Raw genomic sequence first — 22785 nt, forward strand, 5'->3', positions numbered from 1 at the left:
ATATGCAAATTAGGGTTCGGATTCGGTTTGGTATTCAGCCGAATCCTTTGCTTAGGATTCTGGGGTTCGGCCGAATCCAAAATAGTGGATTCGGTGCATCCCTAAATATAGAATTCTCAGGTCACATATATCTCATTGTAAATTGTTCCCATTAAATCCACAGATATTATTATAGCCAGTATAGTATAGATACAATTCAGCAGTAAAGAGTGACTGAAGTTTCTCAGAGCACAAGTCACATGACTGGGGGCACCTGGGAAACTGACAAAATGTCTAGCCCCATGTCAGATTTCAAAATGAAATATAAAAAAATCAGTTTGCTCTTTTGAAAAACGGATTTCAGTGCAGAAGTCTGCTGGACCAGCACTATTAACTGATGCGTGTAAAAAAAAAAAATTTTTTTCAATGACAGTATCCCTTTAATAACACTGGACCTGGGTCAAAAATGCCTGGATGTGAATCCCTGAAAGCACTGTGCTTGTTGACTGCCTTATTATGTGTTTGTTGTATACTGAGCCAATGTTTATATGAAGGAGTTCGCTATGTAAGGTGAGTAGGCTGATCTGTGCCTTGGTATTGGGACAGGTAGGTGTGTTTTGCCGCAGATATGTTTTGCCTGTTGAGATCATTCTGTCCAACTAGCCCAACATCTTTACAGCTCAGATGTCCATTATTGTTTGTATCACTGTGATATTTATTTCATATGTTTCAGACATGTTCTCCGTGAGATGGAGCCAGAGCTCTTATTTTCTAAATACAAATGTGACAAATAAAGTGCACTGTTACCCTTTACTTTTCAAATCAGATGTCTGGTCCTAAAGTAATACATTAGTCCCAGTAAAGTAAATGCACTGTGATTCCTGCTCCTGGGCTGCTCTCTTTCCCAATGACCAGGCAAAGGGTGGGGCTTACACCAGACTCAAGTAGCTAACTGGGCTTTGCTTGTTGCATTGATCTTTATGGGCCAGGAGAAGCCATGTTAAAAAGTTTCAAAGAGCAAGAGCTCCCTCTAGAGGCCAGTTTTGCATCATATCAGTACAATGGACACACCTCTTTCCTGGATTCTCAGATCCCACCCCTTACCTGAAAGAAAGTCGCCCAGAAGCAGGAAATGCAGAGAACCCAAGCTCTGTTCCTCGGAGGGTGTGGGTTAAATTTCACTTCATTTCAGCAAGATGGTGTTTTCCAATTAACTCAGTTCAAATGGGGAAGGGTTTGGTTCAAAGTGGACGTTTCCTTTAAAGCAAACATAATAGCTTTTGAAGGGTTTCTCTTCCATCTATTTTCCTAATCAGATCGTAAAATACGTATCTACTTGTATCATATGTCTTAAACTTGAATGATGCAAGGTGGTGAAGCTGAAAGTGGTCCAAATTATTTCTAAGTAGGGTCACATTAAAGGATAAGTAAACCATTAAAATACGTGAATGTAAAATTGATGAGAGTGCTATTCTAAGCACTCTTGTCATTTTCATTTATTTATTTTCTTTTTATTCCAAGATATTAAGGGATACATGTGCTGTTAATATGAATGAGTTTTGTTCCAACAGCGCCACCTGCTGGTCAGTTTCTGACCAGTCTGACTACCAAGTAGTCAAGGAAGTTGTCAGGAGAAAGAAAGAGGCTGCTCTGATGTTCTTCTACTTAGGAAAGAATTCAGAAAGGTTTCTAAAAAATTTTTCTTCTTTGCACACCGATTCACGCTGAGGTCGGGCAGGGGGTCAGGAAGGAAGCAGTTCTTGCAGCTGGCGGGGTCAATGAGGGTTTGGGAGCCATCTGGCTTTTTTCCCGATGTCCCGTCGCCCCAATTTGACATTGGCCAGAGATGTGGAACTGCTCATGTGCACACACATTCTGTATGGTATGATGTATAGCTCTTTTGAGCAGTCTCGTAGTTAGCTGTAGTTCAACTATCACATAATTGATGTAGCAATAGAATTCAGCCACACCTGAGTACTGTGAGCTTACAAAAGGGGCCATTTATGCAGTGGCTGTTTTAGGAGGATCATACTTTATTTATAAAGCAACAGAAAGCTACATATAACTGATGTTTCTGTAATTTGGATCTTCATACCTTAAGTCTACTAGAAAATCATATAAACATTAAATAAACCCAATAAGCTGGTTTTGCCTCCAATAAGTATTAATTATATCTTAGTTGGGATCAAGTACAAGTAGCTGTTTTATTATTACAGGTATGGGATCTGTTATCCAGAATGCTTCGGACCTGGGGTTTTCCAGATAACGAATCTTTCTGTAATTTGGATCTTCATACCTTAAGTCTACTGGAAAATCATGTAAACATTAAATAAACCCAATAGGCTGGTTTTGCCTCCAATAAGGATTAATTCTATCTTAGTTGGGATCAAGTACAAGCTACTGTTTTATTATTACACAGAAAAAGGAAATGATTTTAAAAAATTTGGATAAAATGGAGTCTATGGGAGACGGCTTTTCCATTAGGGATGCACCGAATCCAGGATTTGGTTTGAGATTTGGGCAGGATTCAGCCTTTTTCCAGTAGGATTTGGCCGAATCTTTCTCCACGGGGCTAACCGAATCCTTATTTGGATATGCTAGGAAGTAAAAATTTATTTAGTTTGGTATTCGGCCGCATCTTTCGAGAAGGATTCGGGGGTTCGGCCGAATCCAAAATAGTGCATCCCTACCTTTCATATTTCCGAGCTTTGTGGATAATGGATTTCCAGATAATGGATCCCACACCTGTACTAGAGATATTCTTGTATACTGAAGGTATTTGGAACAAATACATTTTTGGCATTGGAGGGTCCACAACGGTAGCAGCCCCGGATGCGCTCTCTGTGTTAGAAGAGCCGAATTTCTGGTTTGAAAATTAGAAATTCGGCTCAGAGTTACCAGTGAGTTTCTCAATGCAGCACCCCTGCAAACAGCACCCCAAAAATACTGGGATACCAGGACAGATCCCCACTATTACTGCTGCCCATCCAATACCCGGCACCAGCCGTGCAATGGCTGAAGTCTTCATAGACGCTTATAGCCACAAAGAAAAATGGGGGGAGGTATTTTGTGCATCATGGGGAGGATCTACAGTGGTCGGAGGGGTCCCTAGAGTTTGGATTCCTGGGGGGCTGAAAGTACTTCCCTTCCTGCAATAAACGACGTAACACAGATTTGCTCAATCTGTTTATTCGTGATTTCCATCATTACTACGTTTTCTTAATTTGCTTATTTCCTGCTGCCGTCGGCGGCTAATGACCAGCGCTCGGAGTCGACTGTCTGCTGAACACATCTCTGCCCCCAGAGAAGAATTCAGAGACTTCAAGTATGGCAGGTAGAGGGGGCCCGGGAGCCTTTGCATGTCGTACAACTAGCGCATTTTGTAGTCGTGGGAAATGGAAGCTTCACAAAGCTGCCCCTTGAAATCCAGTTCTACAGTGAAGTCCAGATCACGCTGTGTAGGGAGGAAAAACATTGCTTGGTTAATAGATAATATATTATATAGATGTAAGTGAAAGTAAATGTGATGAGAGTGCCATTCTAAGCACTTTTGTCACTTATTTTCTTTTAATTCCAAGACATTAAAGGATAAGTAAACCTTGAAGATAATTGAATGTAAAATTGACGAGAGTGCTATTCTAAGCACATTTGTAATTTACATTCATTATTTATTTTCTTTTTATTCGAAGATATTAAGGGATGTGCTGTTAATTTTGTTCCAACAGCACCACCTGCTGGTCAGTTTCTGACCAGTCTGACCTCCAAGTAGTCAAGGAAGTTGTCAGGAGAAAGAAAGAGGCTGCTCTGAATGTAAAATTGATGAGGGGGCTATTTTAAGCACTTGTGTCATTTACATTCATTATTTATTTTCTTTTTATTCCAAGATATTAAGGGATACATGTGCTGTTAATATGAATGAATTTTGTTCCAACAGCGCCACCTGCTGGTCAGTTTCTGACCAGTCTGACCACCAAGTAGTCAAGGAAGTTGTCAGGAGAAAGATAGAGGCTGTTCTGATGTTCTTCTGCTTAGGAAAGATTTGAGAAAGGTTTCTAATTACATAAGAATGGTTCATTCAACCTATATGAGCACTACTCAAATCAATGCAATATCAAAAATGAAGTGTGAATTGGGAGGACATACTCACAGTTCACCCCAGTCCAAGGGTGCGTGTACATAACAACAAGGCCAAAAGTGTGAGATCCTCCAAAAATACATCAACCAGCAAGTAAAAAAATACAAAAAGTTTATTGACATATTAGGACATGGCCTAATGCGTTTCGTGCCTGTTGGGGCACTTACTCATAGATTAAATGGCACACCCCTGTACAATGCTTATATAGGGGTTGTGACCAATCAACAGCTTCACACGTATCAACCAATCACATTCAGTAGAGACAAATTGCCTCTTGAGGGGCTAATTTACATACAAGATAGTTACGGATGGATTGCAGTATATTTACACAAGAGCTACAAAGACACAACACTCAAAAGAAAATGGAAAAAAACTATTTTTGCTAATTTTGGTTTAGGCTTTTTCCATTTTCTTTTGAGTGTTGTGTCTTTGCCCCAACAGGCACGAAACGCGTTAGGCCATGTCCCAATATGTCTTAATAAACTTTTTGTATTTCTTTACTTGCTGGTTGATCTATTTTTGAGGAACTCACACTTTTGGCCAAAGGTTTCTAATTGTTTTGCTAAGCAGAAGAACATCAGAGCAGCCTCTTTCTTTTCTCCTGACAACTTCCTTGACTACTTGGTGGTCAGACTGATCAGAAACTGACCAGCAGGTGGCGCTGTTGGAACAAAATTCATTCATATTAACAGCACATGTATCCCTTAAAGGGATCCTGTCATCCAAAAACATGTTTTTTTCAAAACACATCAGTTAATATTGCTACTCCAGCAGAATTCTGCACTGAAATTCATTTCTCAAAAGAGCAAACAGATTTTTTTATATTCAATTTTGAAATCTGACATGGGGTTAGACATTTTGTCAATTTCTCAGCTGCCCCAAGTCATGTGACTTGTGCCTACACTTTAGGAGAGAAATGCTTTCTCACAGGCTGCTGTTTTTCCTTCTCAATGTAACTGAATGTGTCTCAGTGGGACATGGGTTTTTACTATTGAGTGTTGTTCTTAGATCTACCAGGCAGCTGTTATCTTGTGTTAGGGAGCTGCTATCTGGTTACCTTCCCATTGTTCTGTTGTTTGGCTGCTGGGGGGAAAAAGGGAGGGGGTGATATCACTCCAACTTGCAGTACAGCAGTAAAGAGTGATTGAAGTTTATCAGAGCACAAGTCACATGACTTGGGGCAGCTGGGAAATTGACAATATGTCTAGCCCCATGTCAGATTTCAAAATTGAATATAAAAAAATTTGTTTGATCTTTTGAGAAATGGATTTCAGTGCAGAATTCTGCTGGAGTAGCACTATTAACTGATTCATTTTGGAAATTCTTTTTTCCCATGACAGTATCCCTTTAATATCTTGGAATAAAAAGAAAATAAATAATAAAGGATGAATGACAAAAGTGCTTAGAATAGCCCTCTCATCAATTTGACATTCACTTATTTTAAAGGTTTACGTATACTTTAAATGCCATATTAATCTTTCCTTCAACTCTCCAAAGTAGGTATCCCTAACTGTACTTGATATAAGGGCCAGAACTAGGGATAGGCAGAAGAAGCATGTGCCTAGGGTGCAAACCTCTTCCATCCACTTACCCCTTCCCCACACTGAACATGGTATGTTTGCTCTCCGGCGCCCCCATGTGATGTCAGTGTGTAAAGGTGGGAGCACACGCAGTCAGGGCTCTGCTTGATATTTAGTTGTCGTGCGTTTCAGAATCCTTTTGCTTTGAAATGACCAACAAGTGACAGATAAAAGGGAATAACTGTCTGTCCTGGGAAGCCCCAGGGGATCGGAGGAAAGAAAAGCAACGTTTTGTTCCTGCAAAACTGTCAGATGATCTGCAAGCTATAAATACACCTGGCATATACTTCACAGTTAGTCCAGATGGCATCAGCAATGAGCATATGGGCAACTGTCAGGAGAGCCTCTATGTATAGGCCAAAAACAGTTATATAATTGGACCCTTTGCATGAAGCCCCCCCAGCAGTCATGAGAACAGCTTTTCCTATGGAGATTTTACAGGTTTTACTGTCATACCTATTGCAATGTTTCTCCGGCAGTTGTGCCAATGAAAATTCCACCCAGTGAAAAGAAAACATTTCTATATTTTTATTTATTTTTTTTAGATACTACTTGCCCTTGAGTAACTGATGATTACAGTCATAATTCTGCTCCCAGCTCCCTGTTATATGGAAACAGGGTGGCCTGTGGGATAGGCTTATAATGGCATTAACATGCAATGCAGTGGCATTATTAAGGCCCCCTCAAACCATGCAATGCAGGAGGGCCCTGCCGCTGGGGTCTGGAGGGACAACTCAAGAATGCACAGCCATATTTGATTCTTTTTCATGGTTTTAGCCAGGCAGAGAAGGTGCCAGAAAAAGAGACAAGCAGCGTATGTGGTATGCTGCCTTGTTACGTAAGTGGTTTTTAGTGATCATACTGGCATGTCTGAGGTTAATGGTGTCTGTAATGACAATTTTTGCAGTGAGATTACTGGCATGTCTGGGATTAATGAAATGCACATCGCCATTTCTGCAGTGATCGTACTGGCATGTCTGAGGTTAATGTTGTTTGAAATGGCAATTTCTGCAGTGAGCTTATTGGCATGTCTGGGGTTAATCGAGTGCACATCGGCCATTTCTGCAGTGATATTACTGGCAAGTCTGAGGTTAATGGTGTTTGAAATGCCAATTTCTGTAGTGAGCTTATTGGCATGTCTGGGGTTAATGGAGTGCGCATTGGCCATTTCTGCAGTGATCGTACTGGCATGTCTGAGGTTAATGGTGTTTGAAATGGCAATATCTGTAGTGAGCTTATTGGCATGTCTGGGGTTAATGGAGTGCGCATTGGCCATTTCTGCAGTGATCGTACTGGCATGTCTGAGGTTAATGATGTTTGAAATGGCAATTTCTGCAGTGAGCTTATTGGCATTTCTGGGGTTAATGGAGTGCGCAATGGCCATTTCTGCAGTGATCGTAGTGGCATGTCTGAGGTTAATGTTGTTTGAAATGGCAATTTCTGCAGTGAGCTTATTGGCATGTCTGGAGTTAATCGAGTGCACATCGGCCATTTCTGCAGTGATCGTACTGGCATGTCTGAGGTTAATGTTGTTTGAAATGGCAATTTCTGCAGTGAGCTTATTGGCATGTCTGGGGTTAATCGAGTGCACATCGGCCATTTCTGCAGTGATATTACTGGCAAGTCTGAGGTTAATGTTGTTTGAAATGGCAATTTCTGCAGTGTGCTTATTGGCATGTCTGGGGTTAATGGAGTGCGCATTGGCCATTTCTGCAGTGATATTACTGGCATGTCTGTGGTTAATGGCGTTCTCACTGATCATTTCTGCGTTGAACTTACTGGCAAGTCTGGGGTTAAATGGATTGCTTTACGTTAACTTTGAGTATGATGTACACAATGATTTCTTGCAGTTGGTTTTAAATTTTTAGGTGGGAGCTGTTGCAAAGGAACATGGCAATAAGGCACATTCAGTTCTGTAACTATTTTGCACTTGAGTTTGTACATGAGCCTAAATTTTAAGGGCAGATTTAAAAAGGATTGCAGGGAAAATTCGAATTAAAAAAAATTCGAATTTTGAGCTATTTTTTGTGTACTTCGACTAGGGAATAGTCCAAGTAATGGCCCATTACTTAGGGGCAGATTTATCAAGGGTCGAATTCCGAATATAAAAAACGTAGAAATTCGAATATGGGAAGTCTGCAGAACTATATCTCCCAGAATCCTTTAGCCCTGGCCATATGCTCAAATACAGTATCTTACCATGACGATGAATGAAATGATTATGTTCATTGCTCTTTATTAGTGATGGGTGAATTTGGGGCGTTTAGATGAAAAATTTGCAAATTTCCCGCGAAATGGCGAAAAATTCGCAAAACGGTGCCGGCCAAAAACGGACGCCAGCGTCAAAAACAGACGCGGCGGTTTAGTGACTTCGCGCCTGGCAAATAAATTCGCCCATCACTACTCATTATGTTTTTTTTTTAATTCCATATATTGCTTCAGGCTAATTGAGTTTTTATTTTGCGAATTACGAGAGGGGACCTGCCATATTAAGGTGGCCATACACTGCGAGATTCGCTTGTTTGGTGACGTTGCTAAACGAGTGGATCTCTCCCCGTTATATGAGATGGGCGATATCGGGCTGATCCCAATGATCGTATCACAACAAGAAGAATACGGGCGGTCGGATCGAGGACCGATGGGCTTTTTTAACCCACCCCATCGACATCTGGCCGACTTTCAGGCAGATATCGATCGTGGAAGCCAATAGGAGGGCCCCATACACTGCCCAATAAACTGGCGACTTAATCTGCCAGCAGTTTATATATATCGGCCCGTATATGGCGACCTTTACTCGTCGCAGTAGAGACTATAGTACAGTGGGTTCGTTGTTAAAGAAAAAGGAAGCCTTACAATGTTGTTTGCGTTTGGTTTCATGGATATTGTCCCATAAAGCTCTTCTCCTCTTCGCACAGTGAGATAATCCTCCAGGTAGAAGACGGTCTGTTTCCAGTGAGTATACGGTGCGTCGGGAGCTGCGGGTGGAAACATAAATGTCACCGATTTAAATGTCATTTAGAAGAGTCTTTCATTGAAGGGACTTTCTCTCTTTGGCTGAAGGGTTAATTCATCTTTAAAGGGCAAAAATATTATCCCCAACCAAAGATGCGGGCTAATAGAGGCCACACTCCCGTTGGGGGTAACAATAATCGCCCCTGCCAGCGTTAGGTGAAGGCTGGTACTTGTAGTGTGATAATCTCTGGGAAAGGTTCAGCAACTGTTGCTATTTAAAGGGCACCTGTTGGGCAAAAATATTATCCCCAACCAAAGGCGCTGGCTCAGCTGCTGTTACAGTAGAACTAGTTTTTTTTAAAAAAAATTTTTTTTTTAAATTGCCCCCTGCCATGCTAGGCTACCCGCACCAGGAGGGAGCTCCCGGGACATTTAGATTATATCGCATGTACATAATGCGCTTCTGACGTTACATGCATGCGCATCATGAGCAAGTCACGGCATTCACTCAGTGGGGCTCATTTATCAACACTGGGCAAATTTGCCCATGGCCAGTAACCCATGGCAACCAATCAGATTGCTGCATTCATTGTTCTACTTGCAGCTGGTTTCAAAAAGCAACTCACTGATTGGTTGCTATAGGTAACTGCCCATGGGCAAATTTGCCCAGTGTTGATAAATGAGCCCCATTGTGTGCAAGCGTATGCCCCAATATGGCTGCTGGTACCGGCAATTAAAAAAACAACTACTGTTACCCCCAACCAGAGAGCCAGCACCTTTGGTTGGGGATAGTTTTGCCCAAAAGGTGCCCTTTAAATAGCAACAGTTGCTGAACCTTGGGCTTCCCAGAGATTGTCACACTACAAGTACCAGCCTTCATCTAGAAGTACTAAATAGTGATGGGCGAATTTATTCACCAGGCGCAAATTCACGGGGAATTTGCGCGATTCGCCGCCGGCAAATAAATTCGCAAAGGGGCCATGAAAATTTCCTGGCGAAAATTCGCCGGCGTCAGAAAAAAAACATCACTGGAATCCAAAAAACGGACTCTGGCGTCAAAAAAACGGCATTTTTCGGAGAAGTGAAACAGCACAAATTCGCCCATCACTAGTACTAAAACTTGCTCACAATTAAATTCCAGTAACATTGGGGATGGTTTTATAAAGCAAGACTTCTCCATAAAGCTCTGTCCCAAAGAAAGACTTTTCATACATAGGTATATATACTTGCACATATACATATATATATATATATATACGGTATAAGCTTGAGCAACAGCCAGGTCTCATCGGCATGCTCCTGCATCTGATTACTATAGGTCAGTTTTGCTCCCACTAGGAATCTGAAGCTTAATGAACTATGCAAAAGAATTCTCCAATGAGAAATATATTTAGGATATTCACTATTATAGTTCAGTTTTTTGCTTGCTAATACAGTATTACCTTGTCATCCAACTTCAGCATTGTCATATACAGTGCCGTGTAAGTGCTTAGACATAGAAAATATGAATTTAATATGGATATGAGATCCATTATCCGTAAACCCGTTATCCAGAAAGCTCTGAATTACAGAAAGGCCGTCTCTCATAGACTCCAAATAATCTGAATTTTAAAAAGGATTTTCCTTTTTCTGTGTAATAATAAAACAGTAGCTTGTACTTGATCCCAACTAAGATATAATTAATCCTTATTGGAAGCAAAACCAGCCTATTGGGTTTATTTAATGTTTACATGATTTTCTAGTAGACTGAAGGTATGAAGATCCAAATTACGGAAAGATCCATTATCCGGAAAACCCCAGGTCCCCAAGCATTCTGAATAACAGGTCCCATACCTGTATAATCATTTTAAATCAAGAATGCAAAGGGGATTCTCACTGGAGGAACCTCTTACATCCAAAGCTTTATTGCACGATGTCGCTTTAGGGTCAGGGCACACGCTCAGATTCAGGGAGATTGGTCGTCCGGAGACAAATCTCCTCTTCTTCGGGCGACTAATGTCCCCGAAATGCCTCCCAGTGGCTAGAATGTAAAACACCAGCGGGATGGCACTCGGAGCGCTTTGTTTTCCAAAGTCGTCTGAAGTTTCCCCCGGAAAAAGAAGCACTCCCAGTGCCAACCCGCGGGCGATTTACAATCTAGCCAACGGGAGGCAGTTTGGGGAGATTAGTCACCCCAAAGATGAGGAGATTTGTCGCCAGGGCGACTAATCTCCCCGAATCTGAGCCTGTGCCCTGACCCTTAATGCTTGTACCTCTGTGAGTCCCTTTGCTCTGGGCTCATTGCTGCACCCAGGACTCCCTGCTACGGCTATTGGTGATTTAAATCAGCACATTAATGACGCGCTTCCCTGCGTAAAATCATATTCACGAAGCTTTGTAATGACTATATGCAACCCTGAAGCTGAGTGTAAAGTTCTAGTGTAAAAAAGAAAGGTGAGCCTTTAGAAATGTGTGAATTAACTCTGATTATTCCTTTGTAATATCGGAGAGCAGAATATTTTGGTCTCTCAGTAAAAGAGAAAGAGAGCAAAGACAAGACTGGTGTAGGTGGGCTACAAGGTCAGTATTTAAAGGGATCCTGTCATCAGAAAACATGTTTTTTTCAAAACGCATCAGTTAATAGTGCTACTCCAGCAGAATTCTGCACTGAAATCCATTTCTCAAAAGAGCAAACAGATTTTTTTATATTCAATTTTGAAATCTGACATGGGGCTAGACATATTGTCAATTTCCCAGCTGCCCCTGGCCTTCCTATATTCTTGCTGTTTTTTCGTATTAATAACATTAGCATCAAGCATCATTTTTACTGGCCAGGCCGGTAAAATACCGAGCAGGTGGCCATGCTATCAGTATTAGGGAAGGTATACTTTATGTTCCCTTTAAATTAAAGTCTTTAAGAATTAGCCCCTTAGACTAAAAGAATTGGTGCAGTTTTGCTTACATTTTAATGGGAAAATATGTGCAAAAAACATTTACAAGAGGATCCTCCAAGTAGAATCCTGCCTGCTTTGCATATGTCAGACCCCTCCAGCGTCGGACTGGGGGTCCCGTGGCCCACCGGGTTTTCTTTTTGTGGCAGCCAGATAGGGAGGTCACAAGCAGCGGCAGGGTTACGTGGAGGGATTAGGTCTTGGCTATCGGGTTTTTTCCCTGTTGTCTCGCTAGCCCACTCCAACCCTGGACTCCAACACTGGACTGTAATCGCTGGGGGAAATACAATTCTTGCACCTTACACCTAAACTGCACTCCTTCTAACCCCCTGATGCTGTAAGTCATGGTTCCCAAACTCTCTAGTCCTAAGAATCCACACCCAGCCCTGATGTTGCTGAACTACAGTTCCCAGTATGTGGTGATAATATTTTGGAGTAAGCCAGGAGCTGCACTCCAGCACCATCTGGTTAAACCGGGGTTTTCAGTGAAAAACATTTAATGCTCTACTCTCAGCTTTAATCCCAGTGTTTCCTAGTTTGCGCACAGCTGAAAGAAGACATTTAACCCATTTTTCAGTACACTAGAAACAAAAGCCACAGCCACATTTGTTCCTCTGTATATTTGCTCATAGAGACTGCAGCGTAATAAAATGTTAACTATATCACCCAACAAAAAACAGAAATACATGTTGTGATGGCCTGTCCTGTTAATGCCTGGTTGGATCATTTCTTGGACAAGGATAATATCAAAGGCTGCCGTGATACTTAACTCTATAGGGGCAGATTATCAAGGGTCGAAGTGAAAATTAGAATATAAAAATTCGATTTTCTACCTATTTTTAGTGTACTTCGACTATCGAATAGTCCAAAATTCGATTTGAATTTGAAAAAAATTTGACTATTCCAATATTGAAATTTATCTTCATGTACTGTCTCTTTAAAACTCAGACTTCAACCATTCGCCATCTAAAACCTGCCGAATTGCTGTTTTAGCCTATGGGGGACCTCCTAGAGCCTATATGGAGATTTTTGGTGGATGGAAAAATCTAAGTTTTATGGGGCAAATACTTTGTTTCGAATTTGATCGAATGCACTAAAACTTAGATGGGAATACAACCTATTCACCTTAGATTTTTTAAAATAAATTTAGCAATATCAGTGCAGTGTCCAGGGACGTAACTACAGAATAAGCAGACCCTGCGGCTACCTCTTGAGGGGGGGCTCAGGAGGTATAGGGGCCCCATGAGGTCCTAATTCATATACAATTTTAATAAATATCGGTAAAACCTCAACCTCTAGACATTTTTGGGGCCTGAAAAATAATTTGCTGTGTGGCCCAGTAATATCTAGTTAAGCCACTGGCAGAACCAACTTTGTGTTTAATAGCCCTGGAACACATAGTGGTATAAATGCAATGACAACTTAAACACATAGCAGTATCAATGCAGTGTCCCTGGAACCATAGCAGTATCAACGCAGTGCACCTTAAACCATAGCAGTATCAATGCAGTGTCCCTGGAACCATAGCAGTATCAATGCAGTGCCCCTTAAAAAATAGCAGTATCAATGCAGTGCCCCTGGAACCATAGCAGTATCAATGCAGGGCACCTTAAACCATAGCAGTATCAATGCAGTGTCCCTGGAACCATAGCAGTATCAATACAGTGCCCCTTAAAAAATAGCAGTATCAATGCAGTGCCCCTGGAACCATAGCAGTATCAATGCAGTGGCCCCTTAAACCATAGCAGTATCAATGCAGTGTCCCTGGAACCATAGCAGTATCAATGCAGTGGCCCCTTAAACCATAGCAGTATCAATGCAGTGTCCCTGGAACCATAGCAGTATCAATGCAGTGGCCCCTTAAACCATAGCAGTATCAATGCAGTGCCCCTGGAACCATAGCAGTATCAATGCAGTGGCCCCTTAAACCATAGCAGTATCAATGCAGTGCCCCTGGAACCATAGCAGTATCAATGCAGTGCACCTTAAACCATAGCAGTATCAATGCAGTGTCCCTTAAACTATAGCAGTATCAATGCAGTGCCCCCGGAACCATAGCAGTATCAATGCAGTGCACCTTAAACCATAGCAGTATCAATGCAGTGTCCCTTAAACGATAGCAGTATCAATGCAGTGCCCCCGGAACCATAGCAGTATCAATGCAGTGCCCCTTAAACCATAGCAGTATCAATGCAGTGCCCCTGGAACTATGGCAGTATCAATGCAGTGCCCCTTAAACCATAGCAGTACCAATGCAGTGCCCCTGGAACTATGGCAGTATCAATGCAGTGCACCTTAAACCATAGCAGTATCAATGCAGTGTCCCTTAAACCATAGCAGTATCAATGCAGTGTCCCTGGAACCATAGCAGTATCAATGCAGTGGCCCCTTAAACCATAGCAGTATCAATGCAGTGTCCCTGGAACCATAGCAGTATCAATGCAGTGGCCCCTTAAACCATAGCAGTATCAATGCAGTGCCCCTGGAACCATAGCAGTATCAATGCAGTGGCCCCTTAAACCATAGCAGTATCAATGCAGTGCCCCTGGAACCATAGCAGTATCAATGCAGTGCACCTTAAACCATAGCAGTATCAATGCAGTGTCCCTTAAACTATAGCAGTATCAATGCAGTGCCCCCGGAACCATAGCAGTATCAATGCAGTGCACCTTAAACCATAGCAGTATCAATGCAGTGTCCCTTAAACGATAGCAGTATCAATGCAGTGCCCCCGGAACCATAGCAGTATCAATGCAGTGCCCCTTAAACCATAGCAGTATCAATGCAGTGCCCCTGGAACTATGGCAGTATCAATGCAGTGCCCCTTAAACCATAGCAGTACCAATGCAGTGCCCCTGGAACTATGGCAGTATCAATGCAGTGCACCTTAAACCATAGCAGTATCAATGCAGTGTCCCTTAAACCATAGCAGTATCAATGCAGTGCCCCCGGAACCATAGCAGTATCAATGCAGTGCCCCTTAAACCATAGCAGTATCAATGCAGTGCCCCTGGAACTATGGCAGTATCAATGCAGTGCCCTTTAAACCATAGCAGTATCAATGCAGTGCCCCTGGAACTATGGCAGTATCAATGCAGTGCCCCTGAAACCATAGCAGTATCATCAATTCAGTGCCCCAGGAACTATGGCAGTATCAATGCAGTACCCCTGAAACCATAGCAGTATCAATACAGTACCCCTTAAACCATAGCAGTATCAATGCAGTGCCCCTTAAACCATAGCAGTATCAATGCAGTGCCAACTTCATGTTTAATATGCTGGAACACATAGCAGTGTAAAAGCAGTTGCAACTTTAGGTTTGGTACCCTTGAACACAATATAAACAACTTCATGTTTCCCGGAACAGGTAACAATATATATATATACATAGTTTTGTCATATGACAGAGCTGCTCTGCATAAACCAGCGCCGTGCTCTGCACCTTGTGCTGGATATTGTTTTATCTGCAGACTGAACATCACAGAGCTCTTTCCCTGGTGTAAATGGATTGTGTCACTTTCAGTCATCCCAATATCAGTGTTTCTCAGCTTAGTGTTATGTAATATACAGAAGACTCCAGGTTGCTAATTGTGTGATTATAAATAAATCCTATGACACGTGGGATGATTGTAGTTCTGCACATCACAAAGAGCAGCTCTAATCCATTATAAATCTCTATGTTAATATTCTGACAGGTATCTATGTCACGGCATGTTCAGTCCCCATGTACATTGTGCAGCGCTGCAACATTAATTGTGGCATTTAAGTCAAAATCTGAAGCGAGTGGGCGGTAGAATTGCTTTGGAATAATACATATTCTAGATGTGTATAAACGCCGTAATCGACTCATTCGACGATGCTGACAGTTTCGTTTTTTTTTATTAATTTACAGTTTCCAAAATCTTTACTGTGATCAAAATACAAAGAGAGGCACAGGAAATGAAAGTGTTGTTAAATAACGAAAAAATCAGTATAGGAAACCCCATGGGGCAAATTCACTAAAGGGCCAAGTGATTAAAGCGAGCAAAAATTCCCAGCGTGACGTCATTTCGGTACTTCACCGGGCGCTGGCGTAACTTCGCTAGCGAAGGAGATAGACTCTATAGGTACTTCGCTCCCTAACGCATGGCGAATTTGTGCTCTGGCGAATGGACGTAACTCCGCAGATTCACTAAGATGCGGATTTTACTGAGTGTTACCTCTTGCGCCAGACTTGCTTTCGCCACCTCAGACCAGGCGAAGTGCAATAGAGTAGATAGGAGTTACAAAAAAATAGTTGAAAAATTTTCTAAGTCCCAAAAAACGCTGGTGTTTTTTTCTTTTTTTTAGGGTCATAGGCTGAAAATAGCTTTACATTTTTTTGGGGAAACCGGCTTCCCCCCTACATTTCCTAACATATGGCACATAAACTATACACTGGGCTCATGTGTAGGGCAATATAACAACTTTATTTTATTTTATTAAGGTTTCCCTGGGCTTGTGTAGTGTAATGTATTTGCTGCAACATATACGTCCATTCATCTTTAAAGGGATCCGGTCATTTTTTTTAATGACAGTATCCCCTTAACTCCCCGCCTTATGCAAATGAGGCAACATTAGCTCAAATTCGCTTTGCTTGCCGCAGTAAAGCTAGTGCAACTTCGTCAGCGTTCAGCACCCTGGACGCAACTTCGGATTTTAGTAAATTACCGTTGTCCTGGCGAATCTACGCCTGGGGAAGTGTTGCGATATGAGCTAAGCCGCCACTGGCAAATTTTTGGAGGTTAGTAAATTTGCCTCCACGTCTCTCTCTTTAGGAAATACAATGTGATGCTACATTATTGCATTGTTTAATGATAAGTAAACCTTAAAGGATAAGTAAACCTTTACAATAAGTGAATGTAAAATTGACAAGAGTGCTATTCTAAGCCCTTTTGTCTTTTACATTCATTATTTATTTTCTTTTTATTCCAAGATATTAAGGGATATCTGCTGTTAATATGAATGAATTTTGTTCCAACAGCACCACCTGCTGGTCAGTTTCTGACCAGTCTGACCAGCAAGTAGTCAAGGAAGTTGTCAGGAGAAAGAAAGAGGCTGCTCTGATGTTCTTCTGCTTAGGAAAGATTTGAGAAAGGTTTCTAATTGTTTTCCTAAACAGAAGAACATCAGAGCAGCCTCTTTCTTTCTCCTGACAACTTCCTTGACTACTTGGTGGTCAGACTGGTCAGAAACTGACCAGCAGGTGGCGCTGTTGGAACAAAATTCATTCATATTAACAGTACATGTATTCCTTAATATCTTGGAATAAAAAAAATAAATAATCAATATAAATTGCAAAAGTGCTTAGAACAGCACTCTCATCAATTTTGCATTCACTTACTTTAAAGGTTTACTTATCCTTTAAAATAAGTGAATGTAAAATTGATGAGAGTGCTGTTCTAAGCACTTTTGTCGTTTACATTCATTATTTATTTTAATTTTACATTCACTTATTTTAAAGGAGAACTTAAGCCTAAGGAATAATTTGCCGATACTAAACAAGCCCAGAAGCCCTACGACAGTAATGATCCATGGTTTCAAAACTGTCCGCAGTAGGGCTTCCATCTTGGATCTAGTTAGGTCATCTTTGGTGTGTCAGTGGCACTGCACATGCTCAGTGGACTCTGCAGAGTAGCTAAGGGTAGGGGTTGTCAGAAATCATCAAGAAGGAGATGACAAGGCTGGTTATTCCATTCTGACTGTAATAGGTTCTGAGCTGCCATGTAATGTGAATCTGAATGAATTACTAATCAGCCTTGTCACGTGGCTTTTATATTATAAATCAACTGTATATTGTGAGCTGGTCCCTAAGTTCAGTGACTGCCACATAAGCTCAGCACAAGGGACTGTGTATTATCATTACAGAGTTAATAAAACACTTTACCTGTGGAAAACCCCATCTTTTTGTGACATTTCGTAAATTCAATGCTGAAATACGTAACCAACGCGTGAATGTAGTCATTCCTCTGCACCTGAAGGCAGAATGCTGATGTGAACGCTAATTCTTCCGTCTTTACCGTGTAAATGTCAATTTCCTATAAGAAGAGGCAGAGAAGGGATCAGTCTGTATTAAATATGATCTAGACAGGCAAACTCAGTGGTGTATTCATTTTGGTCTACTGTTAAATTTAGGATTAGGGTTAAACTAAGGGATGCTGTATAATTTTTTCAAAACACAACAGTTAATAGTGCTGTTCTAGCACTAAAATCAGTTTTTAAAAAGAGCAAACCGGTTTTTTTTTACCTTTAATTTTGAAATCTGACATGTCAGTTTCTCAGGTGCCCCCAGTCATGTGATTTTTTACTGCTGCACTAGCATTGTGAACTGAGCTGATATTTGGGAACTTTGGAAAGATTAATTAAGAGAACCAACATCATTCACTTTAACCCATAGACACACTCATGCCCCTCTATACGCAGAATACTGTACATATTCTCATTTTAGAAACATTGGTCTCCAGCGCTCAAACAGGACATTATTGTATTAGAGAGGGTACAGAGAAGGGCAACTAAGCTGGTTAAAGGTATGAAAAATCTTAGCTATGAGGAAAGACTGGTCAAATTGGGGATGTTCCCGCTGGAGATGAGGCGCTTAAGGGGTGATATGGAATGATGGGCGAATTTGTTCCGTTTAGATTCCAGAATTTCCAGAGGAATTTGCGAAACGGCAAAAAATTTGTGAAATACGAATTTTGATGCCCGCGTAAATTTTGACGCCGCCATTAAAGTCAATGGGCGTCTGAATAATGTTGACGTGCAACGGTTTTTCCGATGCCCATCCAAAACTTTTTGACGCCGGCTAATTTTCGTGGCAGTTTCGAGAATCTATTAGCTGGCGGCGAAAAGCTGAAATTCGGCCTGGTGAATTTTTTGGCCAATCACCAGTAATATGATAACTATGTATAAATATATAAGGGGATCATATAATAATCTCTCTAATGATTTATTTACCAGTAGGTCTTTCCAGCTGACGTGAGGTCACCCATTCCGATTAGAAGAAAAGAGGTTCCAGCTAAATATTGGGAAGGGGTTTGTTACAGTGAGAGCTGTGAAGATGTGGAATTGTCTCCCTGAATCAGTGGTACAGGCTGATACATTAGATAGGTATAAGAAAGGGTCGGATGCTTTATTCACCAGTAGCTCCTCCCAGCAGACAGGAGGGAGCCAATGAGATTAGAGGAGGGAAAGGGGTGTTACTGGGAGAGCTGGCAAGTGAATCAGTGGTACAGGCTGATACATTAGATAGGTATAAGAAGGGGTTGGATGGTGTTTAGCAAGTGAGGGAATACAGGGATATGGGAGATAGCTCATAGTACAAGTTGATCCAGGGACTGGTCTGAATGTCATTTTGGAGTCAGGAAGGAATTTTTTCTGGATCAACTGGCAGTTAGGCAGGTTATATATAGACTTAAAAGGTTGAACCTGATGTAGCGTCTTTTTTCAACCCAACTTACTATGTTACGTTACTATGTTACATGGTTCCAAAACTGGTGGTGCCACCCATGGGGGTGCTTGGAGCATTGTTAATGGGGACTGAAGGCCATTTAAGTGGAGATTTAAGAAGAATGGCTCTAGATACACCTCAAAACTCACACGTTAGATCACTTATATGGGGACTTAATTGGGTTGGTGAGAAGCAAATACTTCCCCGTTGCTGTAAGAGTATCTCTAATAGTCTCAGCTCCTGAGAGATAAGCAGAGCACAGTCTGAGTAAGTTTAATTTTCATTTTTGAGCTTATGTCCCCTTTAATGTAACCCTAGTTACACCACAGTGTATCGACATTTGGAATTACCAAACCTTTATCAAGCAGGAATTGGTGACCACTTGCTTTGGGTCCACAATATCCACCAGTGGCTCTTTCATTGCGACGTTCCGGATGCACGTCATATCAAATCCATAGACGTTTTCCCACCCTGTAAATTAAAATAGAGCAAATGAGACGCACATTAAAATGTCTTCTGTGTTGTCTGTATGCGTAATTGTATTCTACCGTGTTTCATAAACTATGAGGCTAATATTAATATCCTCCTTAAATATCCTCCTTAAAGGAGAACTAAACCCTAAAAATGAGTGTGGCTAAAAAATGCCATATTTTCTATAGTGAACTTATTGCACGAGGCTAAAGTTTGAGCTTGTCAATAGCAGCAATGATCCAGGACATCAAACTTGTCACAGGGGGTCACCATCTTGGAAAGTGTCTGTGACACTCACATGCTCAGTGGGCTCTGATTGGCTGTTGAGAAGCTAAGCTTAGGGCTCGTCACTAATTATCCAGCAGAAAATGAGCTTCCCTGGCTGTAATATAAGCTGATGCTACAGGTTTGCTGATTATTCAATTCTGATGCTAATTGCACTGGTTTCTGTGCTGCCATGTAGTAATTATCTGTATTAATTACTAATCAGCCTTATATTGTGACATTTCTATTCTATGTGTACTGTATATTGTGAGTGGGTCCCTAAGCTCAGTAAGTGACAGCAGCACAGAGCATGTGCAGTGAATCAGCAGAAAAGAAGATGGGGAGCTACTGGGGCATCTTTGGAGACACAGATCTTTACTGCTAAAGGGCTGTGGTTGCCTTGGGCTGGTACAGAAGCCCAAAACATCATGTACAACATTTTTAGCTACTTCTTTAGATAGGCTTTACTTCTCTGTTAAGCCCCTACACCCATGTGAGTACCAGAATACATGGGGATGCAACATTACCCCCCTACTTAATCATTGGCAATGAAGCATGATTTGAACTTGTATGTGGATAAAGGGCATTATGTCTTTACTACACCTGTCTATGTGCGAGTACAAGTTCCCACTTGACATCTAAGTTTTTGATCCACCAACCCTACAGTGAAGGTCTGGGGCATATGCACCTGGTCCACACTTCACCCTTGTTGAGCACTTAAACCAATACTTCCATCGTCATGTTCATTGTGATAATAATAATAATGTCACCTGCCTTCCTTTCTAGGAATGATTTCATGTTGTAGAATTATTTTTGTAACCATGTTGATTGAAACTCATGACATCTGCTGTTGAAATGTTCATTGTTTTTGCCTGGAGGCTGCCACTCCCATGGAGAAGTACAGTAGTAGCATGGGCATTGCAAAGCTCCATCTTTTATCTTTTCATACTTTCCGTACAGTGAGGTCTCTTTGAGGTTGAATTGTGATGGCCATGAATGCTTCCATGTCTCTTTCATTCATTAGTGTTTTATCCTACCAGATCAGAAGACGCTAGACACCTTTCTGGTCTATAATAAACAGGTAACCTACTCTTATTATATATATTATATATATAATAATATATATAGGTGTGGTTGATTTCCAGAAGGTTGGCCAGAAGGTGTCACTGTTGCACAACTCTTATAAAGCAGAGCTCCCATGTGCTCAGACTTTTTTCATTTTTTTCACTCCAGGATGGATTGTGTGTGGCTGGAGTAATGAAAAAGCCCAAGGTTGGTGAGGCCCTTGGAGGACTTGGGGTATCAGGAACCAAGCATTTTGGGAGATCGAACTATGGAAATAGTCTGAAGCTTGAGGCAGCAGAAAACCCTAAAGGATCTGTTTGTGGATGAATTCCAGTAAAAGAAAGCTTTGGTTTGCATTTGGAGCTAGCCCCAAAGATTATAAGAGGCTTTGTGTGCTTGGCTTGGAAAACTTGAGAGCCCGGCCTTTAGATTTGAACCAATGTGGATGTCTGGTCCAACATGTGGTCCCCTATGTGAGGACAGGTTTTGCTTGATAGCCTGCTAGGTGGGAGCTACTGCCTCAGTCCAAAGGAGAGGCACTTGGGGCAGGCAGCAATACCTGGGGACAAAAGAGCTCTTGGGGAAGGGGACAAATTGGCAAAAACTGAACTGCTCTAATTGGCATTTTCCATTTTCCAGTGGAGTGTGAGACTGTCCAGGGGTTGGATAGCCCACACAGGCTCCCCAAGGCAAGGGTTATATTGTCGTTTGCATTAAAATGTATTCTTTTTCTTGCTATATAAAGTTATATTCGTGTTCTACAAACTGTGTGGTTTATTTGTCCTAGTGGAATACCCCTGAGGTGCAATTCCTCCGTGCCCACTAGGTGGAGGCTCTGCTCTGTAAATCCCAGTTCCCAGTATCTTTCATGCAAAGGGAATTCAGGGCCCTAGATTGCAGAGGGTTAATTGCCATGGAAGAGGGTGTACCAACAAAGGGTTACAAACAGCATGGAAGCACACAGATTCCTCTTAGTGGGCCAGACTCCACTGGCTTATCTGTGAGTACAGGTTCATGTTCCTTAGTAGTCTCTCCCCACCGCATTCACAGAAATGGGGAACTCCATAGAATTTATAAAGTTTCTTCAGGAAAACATAGAGTATGGAGTGCTGTCCAAGTCTGTTTGCAAGGAAAGCTACACATAGGTTTCTGTGGAAGACCTCGTTGTCAGGTCTACATGGACTAATAAAGCATGTAGAGCTTGGTATAGCGCACCAAGAGGAATCCATACACATTATTGCCTATTGACCCATACTTTGGAGAAATAGGGGGCACAGGGAAGGTTTATGCCCTCTTTTAACCTCTGTATATTCCCTAAAATTCTGGAGTGGGTCCCCGACTACATGAGAGGCCATATGGACTGGATACTCACAGTGGATCTTGAAGTCCTTATATTGTCTGTCTTCTATTGCAACGATATATAGGGCAGCTCGATCAGGAAACATCAGCCCTCCAGGTTTCTGTTGATGAATTGTGGGGAAATTGTTCTTGTAATCAATTCACCTGACAAAGACATCACATTTTGAACTGCACGTATCAATGGCAGACAAGCACCCCCTGCATGCTTTCATTATTCTCTCACGCACAGTTTATTATCTGAATGGAGAAATCAGCCGGCAGCCAAACAGCTAGATATAAATGTCTGTCTAAATCAAAGCCTATGTCAGTTACAATAAAGAAGAGAGAAAAAAATGCTCTGTGCCCTGACTATATTCTATACAGATCGAGGGGAATTCAGATTGAAAAATAGCCTTGTTTTGATTAAAGGGCCACCATACCATAGCAATGTAGGTTAGGTTGAAAAAGACACATGTCGACCAGGTTCAACCCTTTAAGTCTATATATAACTTGTATAACTCCCAGAGGAAGGCAAAAAAAACATTTGAAGCCTCTACAATTTGCCTCAGGGAGAAAAAAATATTTTCTTATTCCATATCCCTGTAT

The 22785-nt window shown here is 41.6% G+C and overlaps 1 protein-coding gene across 3 annotated transcripts in view; it reads right to left on the reverse strand.

Moving 5' to 3' along the window:
• Positions 1-3156: 3156 nt before the first annotated feature.
• The window catches only part of prmt8.S (protein arginine methyltransferase 8 S homeolog), a 61143-nt gene continuing 41514 nt past the window's right edge, over positions 3157-22785 (reverse strand). For all 3 annotated transcript variants that reach the window (XM_018254850.2, XM_041587963.1, XM_041587962.1), the window contains exons 6-10: positions 22214-22301; positions 19397-19512; positions 17482-17632; positions 8548-8669; positions 3157-3433 (exon numbers count right to left, since the gene is read on the reverse strand). In XM_018254850.2, the coding sequence (XP_018110339.1) occupies positions 3350-3433; positions 8548-8669; positions 17482-17632; positions 19397-19512; positions 22214-22301 (561 nt within the window). In that variant the 3' untranslated portion in view covers positions 3157-3349. The remainder of the gene's footprint in view (positions 3434-8547; positions 8670-17481; positions 17633-19396; positions 19513-22213; positions 22302-22785) is intronic.

Source organism: Xenopus laevis, chromosome 3S, assembly GCF_017654675.1.
Source record: "Xenopus laevis strain J_2021 chromosome 3S, Xenopus_laevis_v10.1, whole genome shotgun sequence".
Taxonomy (NCBI): domain Eukaryota; kingdom Metazoa; phylum Chordata; class Amphibia; order Anura; family Pipidae; genus Xenopus; species Xenopus laevis.